Source organism: Pestalotiopsis fici (assembly GCF_000516985.1).
Source record: "Pestalotiopsis fici W106-1 unplaced genomic scaffold PFICI_Scf_12, whole genome shotgun sequence".
Lineage (NCBI taxonomy): Eukaryota > Fungi > Ascomycota > Sordariomycetes > Amphisphaeriales > Sporocadaceae > Pestalotiopsis > Pestalotiopsis fici.
In genome coordinates, this window is record NW_006917102.1 from 279,440 (window position 1) to 300,066 (window position 20,627).

Here is a 20,627-nt window from a genome sequence, read left to right on the forward strand (position 1 = left end):
GATTCTGCTCATTCTGTAACCTAAAATCATACTTTTCAAACAGCGACATGGCGATACCCCCAACTCCACTGCCCTGCAGAGCCTCTGAGATGTAAAATGCAGCAAGTGCATAAATACCATCCTTTGGCGATATCAGGAGACGGTTATTAGCGTGATTCTCCACGCAGCCATCGAGACAAATATGACCAATTGGGTGAAAGGTCGAAGCGTCTGGTATATAGTTGCGTCCCATCAGTGAGACACAACTGTCTCGAAGGGGCTCTGACTGGGTTGGAAATTCTTTCAAATGTTTGTCAATGAGGCTATCTCTATCTGTGTGGTCAGAACCAAGTGTCTAATGATTATCAGCGTGTGATAGCCCTGTAGTCATAGGTTTGTCAGTAGGATTGACGCACAATCCAGTAGAACGCCAACTTTCCATCTCTCTGGAATTTCTGCCAATCCGGGACTTTTTCAACCTTCCATCCACATGCTGTACGTTGCTGGCTCATTCTCTCGACATGCCGAGGCGAATTCGGATCCCATGGCACTAGTACAATCGAAGAGGGCGTCATCATAAAATTGAGAAGAAGTAGCAAGACGCAACTGATAGTTATGGCCGCACTTTCATAAAAGATTCCAGGCGTTGCTAGTCAGGTTCGACAGTAGGATAAGAGCACCGCGTCAGACGTACAAGGGTTGAGAAGGACTCGCCTGTTCATACAATAAATCGCCAGCTAGATGACTCATACCACCAAGAATCCATGCTCACTTATCACGTGACAATATTCAGCGCTGTGGTCTTTGTTCTATGGCAACATGAAGTGAATTTCGTAAAGAAATGTTTTGTTCATTATATACAGTGTAAATGGTATATATATCCAATATTCCGTGCCATCAAAAGAGTTCCGCTTTTATACTCCTTAGATTCCAATTTTCACATGAACTCCACTTCTCAGCACATGATTCTAGTTGCTGAATCCAAAGAACTCTTGAAAATTAACCGCAGAAGGAAGGGGAAAACTATGGGATCTGAACTTTGCCGACAGTGGAAGTTGTGAACCTAGCAGCAGCAGAAACAATTTGCTTCCACAGGGCAAACTCCTCTTCATTTCGAGGTCCGTAGATGAGTGTGTAACCCCATTGAAGAATAGGCCCACCACTCAATCGATGCCGCTGGCCCCAGCACTGCTCGATAACCCGGGCCGAGTCAGGGAGACTCAGAACGAGGTGTGTGCTTCCATCTGGCGGGTGGACATGGATGAGTTCGCCCCGGGTCTTTTTGAGACACTCGGGAATGGGCGCGCCCTTTTTGATCTGCACGGCGGGCACGGGACCTTCGAGCAGCGAGTTCTCCCGCTGCAAGAGGTTCGGATTCTCCAAGACCAGCTCGTCCAGATAGGCGTTCATGGCCCTCTTCATGTCTTCGCTGCAGCGGTCCGTCATTTGGCGCTGCGGTGCCACGAAGCCGCAGACCTCGGGACGGCCGCCGGGGCGGGCTTGAAGAGGCCCCTTGAGGAAGGTGTCGGCCGAGTTGGGTCCAAATGCGCGGGCCGCCTCGGCCTGGTCGTATGGCGCCGGCACCGTCGTGTCTTTACGCGCCTTGGGCGCCAGGCTGAGTTGTCTCTTCCAGCCCCAAAAGTTGTCCGGCATGCCGTGGGGCCCGAGGGACACATAAAAGCGGTAGTCGTTGTACGCCACGATGAAGAGAGGTAGGAGTACTGCTCCTGCGGCGATGGCTGCGGCCCGTACTAAATCGTTCCGTCCATAGGACTGAGCTGAGCTCAAGTACTGGCTGACCGATTCCATTGTGAAGACTGACTGCACTTTTTGAACAACAAGGTTTCTGATGGAAGTTTTTTTGTAGATTGCAGGTTGATGGAGTTATTACCCGTTTCATGAGATTATGCTCTTCATCTCCAGAGAAACGTATCGCATGTCTTGGCCGTCTTATATAGAAGACTTGCCTTTGCGCTATACATTATAGTCACACAGCCTTACGTGCGTCCACGCCCAAGATCTGCAAGTCATACTCGCGGGACGTCGAATGAGATGTCGGCATTATGGTTAGTTGCCATTGGGAATAAGGCGGTCCGAAGCTGTCTGTGAGCTTAAAATGCTCCCGGCCGAACCAGCCTTACCCCGGCTTTACGGATTCGGAGCTTACTCTCGGACCTACGATGACACCCTCGGAGAAGCTCGGAGCAAGGATATCCCCTTTCGGAACACACTTTGCGGCACATACACTCATCGAAAACCTTTGTGCGAGCATATACTAAGAGCTAGCCAAGCGATGGACGTCTTTTGCCTTCGATGTGCGTGCTAATGCGCTCATGATGCACTCTGGCTTGCGGCTCAGTATCTCCGAGGAAGTGGACTTTGGCATGTCAGACTCACAACTCCGAGACAGCTGAATCAATTCACGGCAGAAGTCGAACTCAAGGACACGAGCAAATTTCGTTTAGTAGTCGTTCGAGTTGCGGATATTTTGATGGTGCTGATTATGTGTCAATGGTGTTGAAGCAATATTAAAGTCGCCTAATGTGAGTGTACTGGATGATAGGGCCACCATAGTATTGATCAATGGGAGCCATATTAGAATGAATAAATGTCGTTAGATAATTCTAGGATTCGAGTGTCCTTGGGCTCAATAATGAAAATTGAGATCGATGCACTGGGAGTGCTCTGCATATACTCGAGTCGAAACTGGTCATTGGACAGGTTGGATGAGGTTCAACGCGACTTGATATCTGAGCCAACAGAGAACAATTTGAGCACAAGTAATCAATCATGCAGTCTAGACTGGTCCTATAGAGCTTGAAAAAAAAAAAAAAGCGTCGGAAGAGCCTCTTTATAAATCCAGAACAGGGGAGTTGTCGTGGATCCCAACTGCGTCAGTACAGAACAGTGATGCGATGCTCAGTGTTGTCAAATTGTCTTAGCCTCGGTGTTGTCATGACAAGTTCTCCGAGGTTGAGTAGATGTGGTTCAACCATGTTCGTTTCTCGACTCCTCGGGCGTGTATGTGTCGGGACCTTGCATGTCTCGATCAGTCAAAGTCCTTACAAAGGATCTTGTGAAGATCACCAGTTGTTCCCAGAAGAGATTACACGGCTACTCGATGAGACTGATCATAGCCTTGCCGAACTGATCAAGACATTATCATCTGGACAATCAGGAACCCAATCATTCAAAGAGTCAGTGGACAGAATCAAATGTTGCAAGTCATGGAGAGTGGCCTCTGGCCTCCACTCGAGTAAGACCCCAGCATATTCCGAGAGTTCCGACGTGCAGCACCACTTGTGTCATTGGAAAGATATCCACAGTCTTTATCAGAGCAGATAAATTAGTTGGAGGCTACTACATGACTAACAGTGAAATGGATGGATAGTACGGGCAGGTCCAAACAAATGGTATCAAGAAATTTTGCAATAGACGAGCCTGTATACAACAGGCAGCAAGTTGTCTACGTGAACCTCAGAACTTTCCTGCCGGAATGTTGAAATGAGCACCAGGCGTGTGGTCTTGCATGACTATATCTCAAAACCACAGCCATACCACTTGTCCGATCTATAAGTGTTGCCACTGATCATATGAGCTGCAGTTTCCAATACTATTATAATGAACGGTACACATTGTATTTTGTCGCAAAAGCACGCGCCTCCGGGGAAGAGAATTCTGTCAAATATCCGGCAGACGGCTGATTCTGGTGATGCAGTTTCTCATGTTCAACGGCTAAATGCATGGCCACGACACGAGTGGACGGCTGATTTGAAGACAGCCAGCCATGTATGCAAGGACAATGTGACGTATCGAGATTGGCACGGAGCCCAACAATTTTATTAGAAGATATTCCATGAGCAAGACATTTCATTTAGATAAGTGGTAAAAGAGTATGATCTATTCTCAAATGTGCTCATATTATCGTGGTTCCTCAGTAGCACATTATACTGTGCAGTATGTCATGAAGTCAGAAGAAACTCATTCGAGATGGCGATCGTCACAAAAACTTGTGGGTTCAGCCATGCGATCAACGTTGAGCCGCAAGAGATCCAAATGTTGATCTCGAGATCCGGGGGTGGTGTGTGGGAACTGAGAAAGCGCACATCGCTCTGCCCTACGACTTTGTCTGGGATCCTGAGACGCCCCGACGATGGCGCAGCAGGCCGATCATCTGCAAAGCACAGTAGGAGATGTGGCGCGCAAAACTCCTCCCTACGTATATACTACCCGATTTTGGTATGAACATGTATTCTGTGAATGGTCTTATGGTTTGACAGTATGCACGCAATGCGATCGCGAAACATGGGATCTATCTTTTGAAGCTGCATCCATCTGCGTGCGCATTGCGTGGGCACCCGGCGGCCTCGTTTAGTTTTGGTCGCAATGCGCGTGCAAACATCCCAACCATGCCCCTATTAGCACTTTTTTGATACTTGTTTCGCAGGCTGTCAAATCCCTTGGGTAATTTCCCTCTATTTTACGAACAAAGCGCATAAACACATTTTCAGCCCGTGAAAAAAAAGTTCAGACGAGAATATCAAACTGTCCGTGTATCATGTTTGCGCCTGGCCTGGTGGTGGTCAGGCCAGAGGTGGTCGGAGGGGTACAGAGTACTGTGTGTACACGGTCCATTTTACTGGGGCCGTCCATCTAGCCGACCTGCCCTTGGGTGGGCTGCGGGACCGGGTCTTTGACACACGGCCCTCAGTTGGCTGCTGTTGAGCTGCTGGCCAGTAATTATTTCCACAAACGTTTTCATCTGACGTTGACGCCTCCCTCCTCGGCCTCCTTGATGCGAAATTTCCCATTGGAACACTCAATCGCGATCTTCAGCATAGGCTAGTAACATCAAACCCAACGATGGCGGGAGGCGATTGCTCTTTTCTGTTAGGCTGCAGTCCAAAATTGCTAGGTCTGTAGGCTGGCTTATATGACCTACCAAGTATTCAAAGCCAGGCTCGGTCAATAGTTGCAAATGGCTTCCTTTCGAATCTCTGTTCCTTTTGATGAAACAAGTTGCATTTAGATCTTCTAGCGAGCCAGGACTCTCTTCTTCTTTTCTTTTTGGGCGAGCAACGAAAAGAAGATTGTATCTACAAGTTAGTTACAAGAGAGCCGTGCCGTGCCTATGGTAGCGCAGTGTCACCGCAACTGTAACGGTCTGTCTCGCTTCCTAATATATCTCTTTCACGTGGTACGAAGCCGCTTCTCCAAAAAAAAAAAAAAAAAAAAAAGGCGTCAGATTTCAAGGCTGCGTTTTCAGATGAACCCTCATCTGATGAATGAGATATTTTTTTATTGCATACACATACAGTGCAAACAGTAGAATTAGATACCAGATTGGCACACATGTATTCTTGAACAGAATTTCATCATGGGCATCCCCAAGTCGAAAAGTGATCCACGCAGGCATTTCGTCTTTCAAATGGCGCGACAAGTGCTTGTTGGTGCCGCACCGGGGAATGACGAGGAGAGAGGATGGCGTGGACCCATGGCGTTTCTTTCATATAAACCTACGACACAACCATGCACTAATCCCCCCTATGCATTGTAATACAAGAAGCCCGATGAGTGCATGGTTCAAGGCGAATGATGAAAATACTGCGAGTCATCGTGCGACTGGTCATGGATTGTTATACGAAAAGGCATGTAAAGCACGCGATGGCCTTGTTGCATGAGAAGCATGCGAAGGGGGTAGCCGCGTATCGCATTGGAGATCCTAGCCCTCATGTGCTAAGGTTACAAGAATAGCAAGTCCGTGAAAGGTGCACACTGCTTGAAAATTTGGTAATTACCTACCTACGTACGGAATACTGTGTACAGAGTATTATATTTCCCTTGATCGCGACCGATGGGCTACGACATGTCCATGCTGTTCGTCAGTGACACGACGGAATAAACGCCCGGATGGAAATGGGGTCTCTACCAACTCCACCAGCCAAAATTGTCGCAAAGGGCTTCCGAACAAGATGCCGCGCGCGACGTGGGACGTGGTGATAATTTGATGAGATTGCCATAGCTTCATACACAGTAGTAGTAGTATTACTCTGAGGTAGGCAAAATGGAGTATCCATGGGCCTTGGTGCTATCCATCCACAACCCTGCCTGCCCCATTCGCATGGTTCCGAAACCCAGCGGGACGAAGGTTGAGCTGGACCCAAGCTCGTCAATTTAGCAGTCCATCAGAATACATACCCGTTCAATAGACTGCACAAGACCACTGGTGCTACCGTCCAAGTAGATAGGCGTTGTAGGCGGCGTGCAATGTGATAGTGGGATGGAAATTGAGATTCTCGCAAATGGTCAAAATTGGGCAAAATGAGCAGTCAACCTGCCCGTTCTAGAATTTTCATATCTGCAGCATCAATGGAGTAGGCGTCCACACTGCGAAAGGGGTTGGGTGGTACTGTGGCCCGGGACCATTCCCTTCTCGTCTTTGTATCCCCTCTTTCTGTTGGGTCGGCCATCGTGAACGCCGGGACTGATGGTGTTGGGTGCCCGCTGGGACAAGTAGTACTACAACACACAAGAGTCCTTGTCTCTGGCCCTGCATTCTGTTCTGCAGGTGGCATTCCAATAAAATGGGCCAAAGCAGTTTGGAATGTACTTCCGTACTCGCAAGTTGATCGCACGTGCTCCATCCCTAGAGCCCATAAAACATGAACAAGATTGGCCAGCTATTGGTGTTTTGTGTCGTCTCTATCTTCCATTGAGTTTATCTCTCCTGTCTATCCAGAAAACTCCATGCTGAGCACGAACACACTTTGGGCCTATGCTGTAGTAATAGTCTTAGTGTAGCGTGTGTACTCGGCGCTCCGTGCTTTAAATGTTGGCAAGCTTCTCCAAGCACTTGTGACCCGTGCTGAGCCTGCAAGCGTCCTTGTCTGTCGCTTGTATGCTTAATGCTAGCTGACTTGGTACTGGCCACTCACTGGACCTTGCCGATGGACAGACAGACGCTGCCGCTGGCTGCACTGGAACCGTCTGCAGGAACAGCCGTCCTTTGAGGCGTCTGGGGGGTAACAACACTAATCTGACGCAAGCTTAAACGGATCCTTGCCAAGCTCGATCCTAGGGCCAAGGCACCAATCATTTTGTGCATGGCATCGTGACCCTGGTTCATCCGGACTATTATGAGATTGTGCAATCTCATCTGGCCTCGACGACATGTTTATGAACGACGGCCTCGACTCAATTCGATCTCCGACCCCTCGAGCGCGCTGGAGCGTTTCTGGGCAACTACCAGCAAATCGTCCCGCAAGTGCAGTGTGTAGTCGCTGTAGCGCTCGCAACGCCAAGCAACGAGGGATGAAAATGGTAAACTGATGCGCGCAAATCGTGGGACAAATCCCTCGCTGGCGGGCAATTTTTTACATCTTCCTTGCCTCTGTCGGGGTTAGCGACTGAGCAGTATGGATTTAGCTGACGACGACACCGATGACCGACTCCTTTTGCGATTGATGAGTTATGAGCCAGATCTTGTTTGCGCAATAAAAACATTTCTCAGATTCTTCTTGATGCTACAAATGATGATGGTGGCGCAAAGACAAATAAATCATGATCATCTGCCCCGCGTTGAGTAGCCTCCCATAAGAATTGCACAAATAGAATAAATTTATTCATGAAAGCGCATGTCAGCTCAGTAGCATAATAGTAGAGAGAAAAAGAATCACCACACAACTCATGGACTGAAAACACTCCCTTTTCTCGCTTGGTCTCAGGTTGCCCGCACGAGGTAGTAATGCCAAGAGAGAAAATAAAAAATCGACCACGTCGAGAAACGTCGGCGGTGCCCAGTTAGGCTAGTCCAGTTCAGTCACTTACAAAGGCTCACGATGCAATTTCCGGTCCTGCATCATGAGACAACCCATAGGTACCCTGTACCGTCCAGGCGCCTTCAAATACCACCACCTCCATGTACAATGGACTCGTAGAACGGGGCAACGATGAAGCCAGGCCCTGCGTCCAATGCCTTAGCCAGAACAAGCAGCAAAGCAGCCCGACTACGGCTGTTTGTGCGGTCGGTTGAAGCGCGCGCGCAACAGCGTTGTGGTGAATGGTGAATCTATGGTGTGGTTTGCTTTTGGCTGAGCCACGTTTCTGCTGTGTCACTGCGGGAAAGTTGGATGTGCATTGTAGGCTGTCTGCGTGTGTCTAGATCTATCAGGTTTCCACTTGATGCTTATTACTATGACGAGAGTAGTAGAAAGTCATGATTTGAGAATATCAAAATACAAATCCTTCAGGTAGCGGTATGGAGTAGTAAGTGTCCCATGGAGCCTAGTGGTCGGCAACGTACCATACATGGAATTACCTAAGGCTTGTGGGCTCTATTGCCCAGACTGAAAGGCAGCTTAAAGCACGCGCCAGACCAAAAGACTCGGGGCCGGCCTGTGCTGTCAGGTGCCATTGAGTTTAGAATCTCAGGCCCGACCGGGGGGGCTCAAAGGGCCCCTAAATCCACTAATCCACAAGGGAGAGAGCCCACTGAGTCTGTTCCCCAGAAGGACTCAAGGCCCTAGCAGGCATTGGACGCCCACCCCTGGTTCGCCAACCCCAACCCAGGCACAACGAACTTGACGATCGCTTGCCTTTGGCCAATCGTTAGCCGAGCCATTCCATTCATTAATCTCATTATGCCGCCGTCCATTCATTGTCTGCCGCCGACCTGCCTTTGGTGACCCCCCAGACGCAAGATCGTGGCTTTCCTCTTCTACTACTACCCTCGCCCCCCCTCCACCCTCTCTGCATTTACTTGTACACTCGATTTCGATTCTTCCTTCGCCGTAGATTCATTCGTGCAACATATCGAAACTCAACCCACAGGACTTCGTTGGCAAAGTCTACTCAAGCATTCTGCGAACGCACACATTGACAATCGTTCATTCGATCATACAAACAAACAACAAATCTTGAATATCGACTATTCAAACCGACATTCATTGACTTATACACGCTTCTTGTCACGAGCGCATCCAAAGATACAATCTTCTATCGCCCGATATCGTGTTAGAGCTTGGAAAAGGATTTTCCTATCTGCAATTAAAAGGTCCAGCATTTTGTTGACCCGACTTTACACATCTATCAATTCGATATATATCGAATCATCTTGGGAAACTACCCGTCACGGATCAACTAGAGACCCAGTATTTCTGTCAAAATGCAGATCTCTTCGATACTCTCTTTGGCGCTTCTGCCCTTGTTGGCCGTCGCTGATGGCGCTACAAGCACCACAACCTCCACCACCATCTTGTACAAGACCATCACCATCCAAAGGGCTGTTTCCACTTCTACCGCCTTCAACTCGACCTCGAGCTACTCGGCTACTGGCACCGGAGTCACCAAGATCACTGCCTCCGCCACTACTGGCTCCAGCATTACTGCAACATCTCCCATTGCCTCTGCTACCTCGACGCCCGACAACAGCGCTGGATCTCTCGGCGCTGCCAAGGTTGCTGCTGCTGGACTGGTGGGAGTTGTCGTTGCTGCTTTCCTATAAGTCGCGCCGCAATTGGTGTCGACTTGACATGGGGCGTTGCATTTTTAAGTTTGAGTCAAGAGGTGGATTATACGACTATGCTTTGGTGGTTTATTAAGGTTGCGGCTTGAACGCCGCACCTTGATCATTCTTATTTCTGCCCAAATGGCGACTACGAATCCGTTGATGCGTACCATCACTTCTATTCTTTTCCTTTGTCAAAAACCAGCATGATTTCCCACAAACCCACACGACATATTTTATACGCATTGGACGACGTTGAAGATATTCAATTGACAACGATACCCCCCCGAAAAAGGAGTTGGTGCACCCCGCCCTCTCTTCTCTTCTCGAGATACCCCGTCAAGGAGCAAGAGTACATGACGCTTCAAGACCAGATGCCTGCATCTGCTGCATACTGAGAGAGAGAGGATGGGATGCTATCATCGAGCATACAACAGCAAAGAGCTTTTTATCTGCTTCTTTTACCACCCGGCGCGACAGTGTTTGGTGTCTTTTCTTCTAGATTACCACTCATAATGTTTCAATGGCCCGGCAAACACTCTCAGGAGACGAAAGTCTTTGGGCAGAGTCCGCGAGAGTGTCTTGTCGGCTGGCACTTCTCTTTTCAGTTCAAAAGCAAACCCCTTTTTTCTTCCCTCCTTTTTCGTTTCATGAGTCGCACAGTTGGAGATGAGTGCGACGAGTTCGGTGTACACGAAGGCATTTTTCACGATTATTTGAAACTTTTATTTTTATGCCGACCACCTTTCAACGCCTTCGTGTTGTTGAGATACCCCAAAACCCAATCTTGCTTTTTGTTGTTGTGTGCTCGCCGGCGAGGACAGAATTGGTTTGCGTGCTGGTTTTTGGCTTTTACCTACCTTACCTACCTTACCCGCGATGAGTTTCGAAGCCGCTTTGGATTTATGTAATGGTTCTTCGTTGTTTGAAGGAGAGGAGGGGAGAACCAATATGGATTGGTGAATCTAGTTCCGTGCACTGATACTGGTCGTGCTGGAAGAAGATGAAGCGGGCTGAGGATGGATTCAGTTGATGTGTTCTGAGTAGATGAAATGAACGAGGTTACAACAAATGATTCGAGTCTGTTCCAAGTGAATGATAATCTCCTGGTCCCAAGTCTACTACTCTAAAAAGAAGCCTTGCATCATTACTGGTCGAGTCTAGATAGGTTGTTCTACCGTGCAACAATCATATCCTGGGAACCTGATAGTGAACTTTGGGTTGTGTCGACATGAAAGCATTTTCAGCCCGCAGAGGTCTCTCATCTCTGAACATGTCGAAGAATCCTGGCCTTTACTTTTTATCCATATCGCCAACACTGGTCCAAAGGAGCGAGGTCTGTCGACATTCCTACTATGACTATTTTCAGCTTGAGAAACATTTCATGTAGCACAAAGGCTAGCGAAACATTCCGACAAGTCCTATCTAGCATGCGCACAACTCGAAGTGTCTACTCCTTAGCTATGGGCGTCTCAGATCACGAGCGCATCTTCAAAAATTGGCTCCCACGTCAGGCTTGCTACCGTCATGGTTCCTCGTACGCGTGAATCGAGGGTGAATGCACAAAGGATGGTATTGCAGCTGTATGAGAATTCACGAGTTGGCTGCCATCGGTCAGGGCGTTGGTTCGTACAGCCCCGGGCTGACGCACAGTCGGTATTGCATGTCTTCCACGTGGGGTTCAAACGAATGCACAACCTATTTCCTGGCATTCAGCGATCTGCTTCTTGTTTGTGAAGCGATAGTGTGGCGATGAATTTTGGATATCGAAAGCCTGCTAGGCACCTATGATAAGTAGGCTCTGGCCATCCTCCAAGCGACTCGTTAATCCCCAGGCTCTGCACGACATGGGGGGCACCAAGAACTAGGCGGAGAACAGTATCTACCACCAGAAATGAATTGGCCGACCGCTAGCTAAAATGGAGGGTGCAGCGCGCAGTGGCGAAGTCCAGATGCATGCAAGTGCGCCTCGCGAATACTCTGATGCCACTGGCTGTTGGGGGCACAGCCATGGGTCAAGTGATAAGACCCATCGAAATCTGACCTGCAGTTGGAGAAACGTAAATACACGCCGCCTTTGACGAAGAAGCCAGCCTTACCACCCGTCTAGAAGTCTGTGTTGTTAAATGGCGTTCTGCCCATCATCACTTTTGCGCCGTGAGATACGACTTGCAATACTCACTCGGCCCCACAATGTGTCAACACCAGGACCGTCATGGATCCTTTATCTGCCCTTAGCCTCACGTGCAATATATTGGCCGTGGTCGAGTTCACTTGGAAGCTGCTGACTGGGGCAGATGAAATCTACAAGTCCAAGTCGGGCGGTAGTGCCAAGACTGTGTTTATTGAAGATCTCACCGTTAAGATCATTGGCCTCAATGATGTATTGAGCAAATCACGCGTGAAGACTCCTGATTTGGAGGCGCTGGTGACACAGACTCGGGATTTGGCGTCAGAACTACTCCGCGCCTTGGTTTCGGTCAAAGTGAATGGACAGCACTCTAAATGGGAGAGCTTTGCAGCCGCGTTAAGGGAGGTCTGGGGTAAGGGTGAGATCAGAGACCTCACCGATAGGCTCGAAAGTCTCCAGAGACAAATCACGAGGCATATTCTTGTTTCCACCAGGTTGGTGTTCCACTCAAATATAGCTATAGCTGATACGGGAATCTAATTCCGTTAGCCAACAAGTTCACGACACTCAGGAAAAAGTCTGCGAGATTGCCGAAGCTATTAGGAAGATCGAATCCAATCTGGTCAAATATAGAGTCAAGGACACAAAAGAATTCAAAACTTCCAAGGAACAGCTCCTTCAGACAGTCCAGCGGTGTGTTTCACTCAATGACCAGCATGTTGCAGACTTGAGAGCAGCCATTCTGGGACATGGCAGTCGTCCCGAAGAAAGATCCATAGAGACTGGCTTAACGAGTTCTCAGCTTGTCCTCGCGGCCGCCAAGCAGTTCACTGGTGCTGCGAACCCGGAGCGGATTTACGACCAGTTTCTCCAGGCTATACGCTTCAGCAGGATCTTATCTCGATATCATAATATCAGTGACGCATACCGCCAGACATTTGATTGGATCTTCGAGGACTCATCATCATCAGATACTCTAACCAACATCAAATCAACATTACGAGAATGGCTGGAGACTGACAGCAAAATATACTGGCTTTATGGAAAGCCGGGGAGTGGGAAATCGACATTGATGAAGTATCTCTGCGATAATCCCAAGACGAAGCAACACCTCCAGGTATGGTCTGGTGGGAATAAAGTCGTCATAGCTAAGTTCTACTTCTGGAATTCGGGTGACACTCTTCAGAAGTCTCAGGAGGGCCTTTTGCGCTCCATCATCTTCGAGATGCTGTCTCAAAGTCAAGATTTGATCCCATTAGTTTGCGACGCTGTCGACGGCTTCACTCACTTTGATCAAGACGACAATTCCTGGAAGTCAGACACACTTTTGGACATGTTCAGGGTCATAGCAAACTCCATAAGGGTCAACTTTTGCCTATTCATCGATGGACTGGACGAATTCTTGGATAAGACAGCAACACACCACGATCTGTTGAAGACACTTGAAATGATGAGTTCCTCGCCACATATCAAAATTTGTGTCTCAAGCCGGCCATGGACGGTCTTCCGTGATGAATATGGGGACGAAGCTCATCTTAAATTGGAGGACGCAACACACGATGACATCGAACATTACGTGACGGACAAGTTCAATCAGCATGCACAGTTTCAAGTACTGATGTCTCGAGATCCAGAGTATGCTCAAATAATCACTCAAGTTGTAGACCGAGCTCAAGGGGTTTTCCTCTGGGTATATCTGGTTGTTCGTACACTTCTCGAGGGGATTACGTACCACGACTCACTTTCCACACTACAACACCGACTAGAGGCCATTCCGCCAGATTTGGAGCCGTTCTTCCAGGTCCTCATAGATTCTGTCTCTCCGATATACCACAGGCACATGTCTCGTTACTTTGCGATCGCTACATCATCCAGTCAGCCTCAGTCTGCTATGATGTACTCTTTCTTGGATGACGTTGGGGAAAATCCAGCATTTTCAATGAATCTCAGATGCAAAGAAATGGAGAACGAAGACTTTATGGACCGAATAGATGAGTTGCGGCGGAGGCTTGACGGTCGATCTCGAGGCCTCTTGGAGTTGGGAACTTCCACACGATCCATCGTACAGGATGGCTTTTTCATATGCGAAGTGAACTTTTTGCATCGAACGCTCCGCGATTTCCTGTTAGACTACCACGGCATCCACGAGACGTTCAAAAAACGGCTGGGAAAAGAAAACCCTGCACTGACGGCCTGTTATGCTATCCTTGCTCTAATGAAGACGGCGCCTTTTCCCGGCGTTGGAGAGATGAGTGGTCGGTCAAGGAAGCATCCAATGTATGACTACACACATAACCTGTTCTTTTTTGCGTCAGCGTCTACCATGATTTCAAACTCAGAAATGGAGCTGCTGAGTATTATTATCAAAGCAGACAGGGTGTTTCGCGCCGAAGCGGTCAAGCACGTCTGGATGGATAAAGACTCCTGGTTTCTCGGCCTGGCTTCTGCATTCGACTTCCTCCCTTACGTGAAGTGGAGGTTGGAAGTAAGGAATCACTTACCTGAAGCGAAACATGAACCCAGCTCTTATCTCACTGAGGCGCTGGACGTGGCGTTGAATTTCGAGATCCAGCAGCCTCTGAAAACAGCATACACGCAACAGGCGCAGAAAGACCGCCTAGACGCAGCAGACAGTGTTCCTTGCCACTGCATCTCTCTTCTACTGCAAGCCGGCGCGAAACCCAATGAAATCCCGCAAAGATCTTACAGTAGACTCGAAGGGACTGTGTGGAGCGCCTTCATCTCGCAGCTCGAGTCAACATCGGTGACCGATCGCGACCATGTGTACAAAGTCGCAGAATTATTACTCAGCCATGGTGCAGACTGGAACGCCTCTTTCGACGGCCAAACCGTGGGAATGAAACTCGTCGGGATACTTGGTCAGGAGTTGACCGCGCAGCTTCAAGGTCAATTTGGGAGAAGAACTTTGAGGAATAATAACACCCAAGCAGTCTCGGATAATAGCATCCAAGAAGTCCCGGAAAACACGAAAGATAGTCGGCGCAGAGCCTGTGATATATGTTGTTTGATGTAGAATGATGGGGAGCTATTCATTGTCACAACATTCATCTACTTGGAAGCTGAGGTAGCCTTTTCGAATATAGGGACATGTCGACACATAGACGGAGGACATGATTTCATTGCAATTACGATACTTTACTGCGACCATTTATAACCATAAATCTCCCCGACTCTTGATAGCGGAATAGTTGAAACTTTTACTAATACGCATTTAATTATTTCCGTAGCAGTGCAAGCTCCAACAGCGGTCACACCGCTTCATAGCAGAGTCGTGAAGAAGGACAGTTTGAGGTCTGGGGTGGAGTTAACCCACTGGTGTTGTGCAACAGCTTCTGACCCCACGGTGTTTGGATCTTATGATGTCCGTTGTCAAAGCATGGTTGGCAGCTTCATGCCTACCTAGTCAGATTCAATACCTCACTTTTACCGATAAACAACAAAAACCCGAATATTTTCTTTTCTTCTTATTTCGTGTGAGGACGTCAAGGTACCATTATTATATGTGGTTTTTCTCCATTATCTTTGATGTCATATCCCTTGGTTCGTGTTTCGCGGATCGTGGATGTGCCGCAAGGTTTCACGCACAGATCTGCGTTTGAAACACGATCAACTCCCACTAGTCGACAGAATCAAGCTTTTCCGGCACGGGAATCTTACATCGTACTATCATCTGATTTCCCGATTGGATTGCGTCGGATGCAAACCCGGATACCGGAAGGGAGCGTTGTGGGCAGATGCTGCTGCGGCGCTTCGACTGATCTCGCCCCCTTCCATATTCGGACGTGCATCGCGAGAATGGCACCTAGAGAACATGAAGCATCTATCCGGACTGGATGGCTACCGAAACCTTTCTGTTTCGCCATAACTTACATTTCATGGTGGCGACGATGGACATCAGACGTAGTTGATTGATGAGTGTGTTCTTATACTGAGCCTTTCGCTCGCCAAGTCCTCCAAGACCTGTCGTCTGGTGCTCGCATACCTTCAAGGATTCTTACATTAACTAGAGCAGCGCTCAGTTACCATCCGCATCGATTTACTCTAAGTCTCTTGTAATTCATCTTTATATAATCTCTTTCATTCACCATGCGTTCCGCCGTCATTCTTCTCACCTTGGCGACCGCGTCGCTGGGTCTCAACATTGCCAAGGAGCGCCGACAGGACGATCTAGCCTCCATCCTGGCCGCCCTGGAGCAGACCTCTCCCGAGGATGCAGCAGCGGCCAAGACCAGCAGCAGCTCTACAAAGAGACAAGATGACTTGGCGTCGATTCTGGCCGCTCTCGAGCAGTCGTCGCCAGAGGACGCCGCCGCGGCCAAGAGCGCCTCCTCCTCCTCCCAGGCCGACAAGCGCCAGGACGACCTCACCTCCATCATTGCCGCGCTCCAGGAAACAAGCCCCGAGGATGCTGCTGCGGCTTCAAGCGGCAAAGAATCATCATCCGAGAAGCGACAGGATGACCTTGCTTCTATCCTCGCTGCACTAGAGCAGACGTCTCCAGACGATGCCGCTGCCGCCAAGTCTAACAGCAGCAAGTCGCAAAAGCGCAACGACATTGGCGACATCTTGGTGAGTTCAACATTCAACCAATGCGTACTTGTGCTGATATGGTTCACTATAGGATGCCCTGGGTGAGACCAGCCCCGATGATGCTGCGGCTGCTGATGCCGGTATCCCCGAGTAGGGAAGTTGAATCATCATCCCGGCGATGACGGGTTAAGGAGTTAGGGATGGGCACTCGCAATATTGTACATACCTTTTTGGCTCAGTTCCCTGACCCTTGCCCTCTTTTTCTTCTTCTATCCTACCATGATGCTTCGTGGGGTACTTGCGTTCATTTCTTCATGTATATACAGACCCTACGTTGTGTACATATGCCAAGCGGCCCGAGAAAGACATGCTCCATAGCCATAGGGCTCATCTTTTTGAGTGGAACAAATCTTATCTCGCATCTGCAAAGGCACCACATTTTGATCCGTGATGGCAAAAGTTTCGCCCCCTTCTCCAGCTCAGTAGGGATTGTAATGCTGCTCATCATTGGGCCCGTTTCCCCCCATCTCCACTGCTCGTCTTTGCCCACCATTTTGCCATGACAGGAACTTTCATCGTTCGCACTCCGATGCCAGGCAGGTCCCAGCCGTGGCCCACATGGGTAGATTTTGGACATGAGCGAAGCAAAGTGACAGGATGGGGGAGGGAGGAGGCCCAGAGGCCTTCAGTTAGTCAGGACATTACGCCTATGAGTGGATACCTGTGAAAATGTCGTGTAGTGTACGTACTTCTAGTATGTACGTTCTGGGTATAGACGCAGCTCGAGGGACTGGCTGTATACTAGGGTAGATTACAGATGCGTAAAGATGGAGCCCGAATCCACCAGAGTCGATCATCAAGAGCAGTACTATGTATGTGCTGCAAAAGTACTATGATCAATTCTATAATAAAAGTAAACAGGTTTTTGTTTGATTGTATTGTGATAATACACGTAAGATTTGAGTGTACACAGTTACCTGATAAGCCTGATTGGTGTGTTGATCGCTGCCCACTTTGTTGACTCGCGAGCTGCACAGCTGCTCTGCTCAGTGCTCGTGGTGGCGGTCGACCAGTCAAAGCAGACTTCTAGAATCACGTACACTACTCAGGGGCTGCTAAGACATGCACTGCGGGAATGCGCAAGATCTGTCAGAGAAACCTTAGATCGTCCGGACTGCAATGGATGTGGGATCCGGCAACCGAAGAACCGTGCTGCTTGGCACTATTGACCTTTCCATGTACGGATTTGAATATGGCTTCCAATACCGGCAGTTCTTTGCTGTCAACTGTTTTACACTTTAAGGCTGGATGCCGTCCAAAGTATATTTTGCAAAGTCCCGTATGCCTCTATGCCTTTTTGCTCAAGTTCGGGCACTTTTGCCTTAATCAGCTGTAGCTCCAGCCCGCGATATCGGCAACTGATAACCGCGGTGGCGCCAAAGTTTTTCTACGCCCTGGGCTAGTACAATGTCAACCACGCTGCCCGCCAGCAGTAGTCGACGTTGTGGGCCGCCTCATGAAATGATGGCCGAGAAAACGTCCATCTCTAGTTTTTATACCAAGTCCGGCGGATTTGTGACGAATCTGCACTGGTGGGTAGATAGATTACAGATAGGCAGGCTTAGATAAATATTCTATCTGGAATCGCGTTCATCTAGGCAACGTGTACCGGAATGACTTCCGTACGGGCAGTAACTGTCATTCTGGACATGCTATTGCGCGGCAGAGAGGCGTAATCCTCAATCAATCTGAAAAGTCCCCAGACTGGAGTCCAAAGAACGCGTGGCTAGTTAGCATCTTGATCATAAACGTATGGATGGGATTGAAGAACATTGTCAAGCAATAAAGTCTGTCTATAAAGCCAGGAACATACTTCCTTCTGCGGCAATCAACCCGGCAACTAAAGGAATAGCGTTGCGCCTCTTTGTCCATAGTTTTTGCCATCCCGTGAAGAGTGCGCTCGCTCTTGGAGTTTTGGCAGCGAACAGCGAACACTGCTAAATGGAAGAGAAGCTGTTTTTTTTAGTGCTTATTCCTAGGGGATTTGTTCTGTTTTGCTGCAATCCCTACTTGCAAAAGGTCCGGGCGTTGAGGGGCAAGCAATGACTAGAAGCTACATAGCTCCTCTCAGCCTCTTGTTCGTATGGTCAAATAGCTTGGGGGAACATTCAGTCTAGTATCTGTTGAGGAGGCAAATGATAATATCTAAAAACGGCTTACGCTACCTAGATGAAAATGTCAGCCTCCTCGAGACGGAGTACGGCTCAACTGCCAATGCACGTATCTGTCAGTCGGATATAGAGCGGCAACAGGAGGTAGCGCAATCATCTTATCTGCCGTGGATAGACTGCTCGCGATGACTCGACGTCACTGCGATGCCTCTGATGAAGTGGGAAACATGCAGCCGGGAGTAGCGGCGATTTGACCATAGTTCATTGTCGTAGTGCATCGCGACCATGATGGCTTCTTTTTGCTGCTCGCACGGTCAATGGTGATCGTCTCTTTCACAACAGCTCGACATGTCCACATGATGACTGTACCAGACATGACGGGAGAAGGGAGAAGTGCTTCCCGACATGTTGGACAGACTATGAGTAATGGGTGGCCCAAAGTCCAATAGGTCTAGCAATTTTTCTCCTCGGACCGGGAACGATTTTAAAATTGCCCGGGAACCGTCCAAGAGCTGGGCCGAGGACTAGGTCAGCAAAAGTCGGACTACCGCTCTCTCTGCCTGCTGTGTCCGCTTGTGAAGGAAGGAAAAAGGGAATTTGACCCAATCAACTGATCTGCCGATCGACAAGCAGCTACTATAGTAAATTGTTCTCTTGACCACTCGGCTGAACCCCTCCGTAGCTGGGCACGCAATGACCATATGGCGCTGGACACTAACGTAGTGAATTCCCCAATAGGGAAATCCTTGTGAGTGGCCTGTCTAGGCAGTGTGTGTGGGTAGCCGTCTTCTTTGGCCATGCTACAGTACTATGTATGCCCGTGGAAGCCAACAGCCTGGGACTAGATGTCAATCCGGCATTAGCTGGGAAGTGATAGTCAAGGATCTAGAAGAACCCGACTATTCGGGACAGGTCTGAGCCAATTCGAGCCGTCAAACGAGTCGACGTAGTTGTGGTTCCAGGCTCTCGAGATGCATGTAGACTCGCTGGGTATTAGAGGGGGAAAGCATCATGATGTATTACAGGCGAAAATGACAGAGGCTCTGTTTTTATGAAACAGGCTTTCACTGCACAACGGCCCTGCAGAATGGCACATGGGTATGGTTTCAGATGCAGCCATCATACTCAGCCATATGGGGTACCAAGGGTACGAGCAGGGTTTTCTCGAACCTGTTCAGCTTCGCTTCGCTAAACCCACCATGGAAGATGTTCTGGCGCCGTATCGAGAAAATGATAGTCGGTAGATCTTCACACACACCTTTCTTTGATCTTGCGACCCTGAAGCTATGCAAGCTATGCAAGCCAGCTCAACGGGAAAGATAGATCTTCACAGCTCTTGGCAAACGATGTGCTGGATAGGCAGACTGCCGTTCTGCTGGTCTCGGTACGCTAACCTTTAGAAAGATGCGCCCCTGAACTACCCTTTTTTCTCTCCCAAGGTGGCTTCTGAACAATGGCTAAAGGAGGACCAAAAAGCCCAGCACGACACGCGTGTCATGGATCTGCAGAGCGCTGAAGAAAAAAAAGGGACCTTGCCGGACTTTGATCTAGTCGATGCTTGGACCGGTCCTTGATTGGCCGGACGTAAAGATTCTGAGGATAAGGATCGAGATGGACTAGTCCTTAGTGTTGAACTCAAAAAACCGACGACGGGGACGATCACTGCTCCTACTAGATTGCCTGAGACTGCCGCGGTCTCCAAATTGTACATACCCAGTAGGCCAGCTAACCAGCTAACTTGGCAAGCTTGGGTACTGCTCAATGCTCAGTTCAGGTCGAGGTCAGAAATCAGGTGCTCGGGTCCCCTGTTCTCGAACAATTGTCCACCCAAGCTGACAATCTTCTGGCCCAGCCACAATGCTTGTAGTTCCGTCCCCGGCTTGCAAGCTATCGCCGCTTGGGTCCTAGTCAACGGGTCTCTCACCATGTTAGTAGCAGGCTCACGTCTGTCCTAGACGAGATGGCGTCTCTTGTCTTGGATATTCTCTGTCGAAGCCGCTCGCACGTACCAAAAGCCTGGAGCCGCAACCCTAAGGTTCTGTCACCGTCGTGTTGTGGCAAAAGAGACCCATGGGGACAGGGCAGAGGGACCCACGATCCTTGCTTTTGCCTTGATATACATAGTCCCTTCTCCTCCCCCCTCCCTCTGGCTTTAGAGTTTGTGTTCCCGTTCCCGTGTTGTTCCATTAGAGAGACTAGGACCAATCGTGGCATTGCACCGCATTCCATTCATTTGATCTTTTGTTTTTTTATTGCTCCTGTTCACTCGGGGACAACACCTCTTTGCAAT

General features: G+C 49.0%; 4 protein-coding genes across 4 annotated transcripts; 3 read left to right on the top strand and 1 right to left on the bottom strand.

Annotated features, from left to right (window-relative positions):
- Positions 1-1,002: 1,002 nt before the first annotated feature.
- On the bottom strand, positions 1,003-1,788 carry PFICI_13847 (uncharacterized protein; the record flags this gene model as incomplete). Its single annotated transcript, XM_007842428.1, has 1 exon — positions 1,003-1,788. One exon carries the CDS (start codon positions 1,786-1,788, stop codon positions 1,003-1,005), a length of 786 nt encoding a protein of 261 aa, XP_007840619.1.
- A 7,354-nt stretch (positions 1,789-9,142) lies between these two features.
- On the top strand, positions 9,143-9,481 carry PFICI_13848 (uncharacterized protein; the record flags this gene model as incomplete). The annotated part of the gene is made up of 1 exon (XM_007842429.1): positions 9,143-9,481. One exon carries the CDS (start codon positions 9,143-9,145, stop codon positions 9,479-9,481), a length of 339 nt encoding a protein of 112 aa, XP_007840620.1.
- A 2,218-nt stretch (positions 9,482-11,699) lies between these two features.
- On the top strand, positions 11,700-14,649 carry PFICI_13849 (uncharacterized protein; the record flags this gene model as incomplete). Its single annotated transcript, XM_007842430.1, has 2 exons — positions 11,700-12,109; positions 12,165-14,649. The coding sequence occupies 2 exons, from the start codon at positions 11,700-11,702 to the stop codon at positions 14,647-14,649; spliced, it is 2,895 nt and encodes a 964-aa protein (XP_007840621.1).
- Positions 14,650-15,722: 1,073 nt separating this feature from the next.
- Positions 15,723-16,320, top strand: PFICI_13850 (uncharacterized protein; the record flags this gene model as incomplete). Its single annotated transcript, XM_007842431.1, has 2 exons — positions 15,723-16,205; positions 16,258-16,320. 2 exons carry the CDS (start codon positions 15,723-15,725, stop codon positions 16,318-16,320), a joined length of 546 nt encoding a protein of 181 aa, XP_007840622.1.
- Between the last annotated feature and the right edge of the window lie 4,307 nt (positions 16,321-20,627).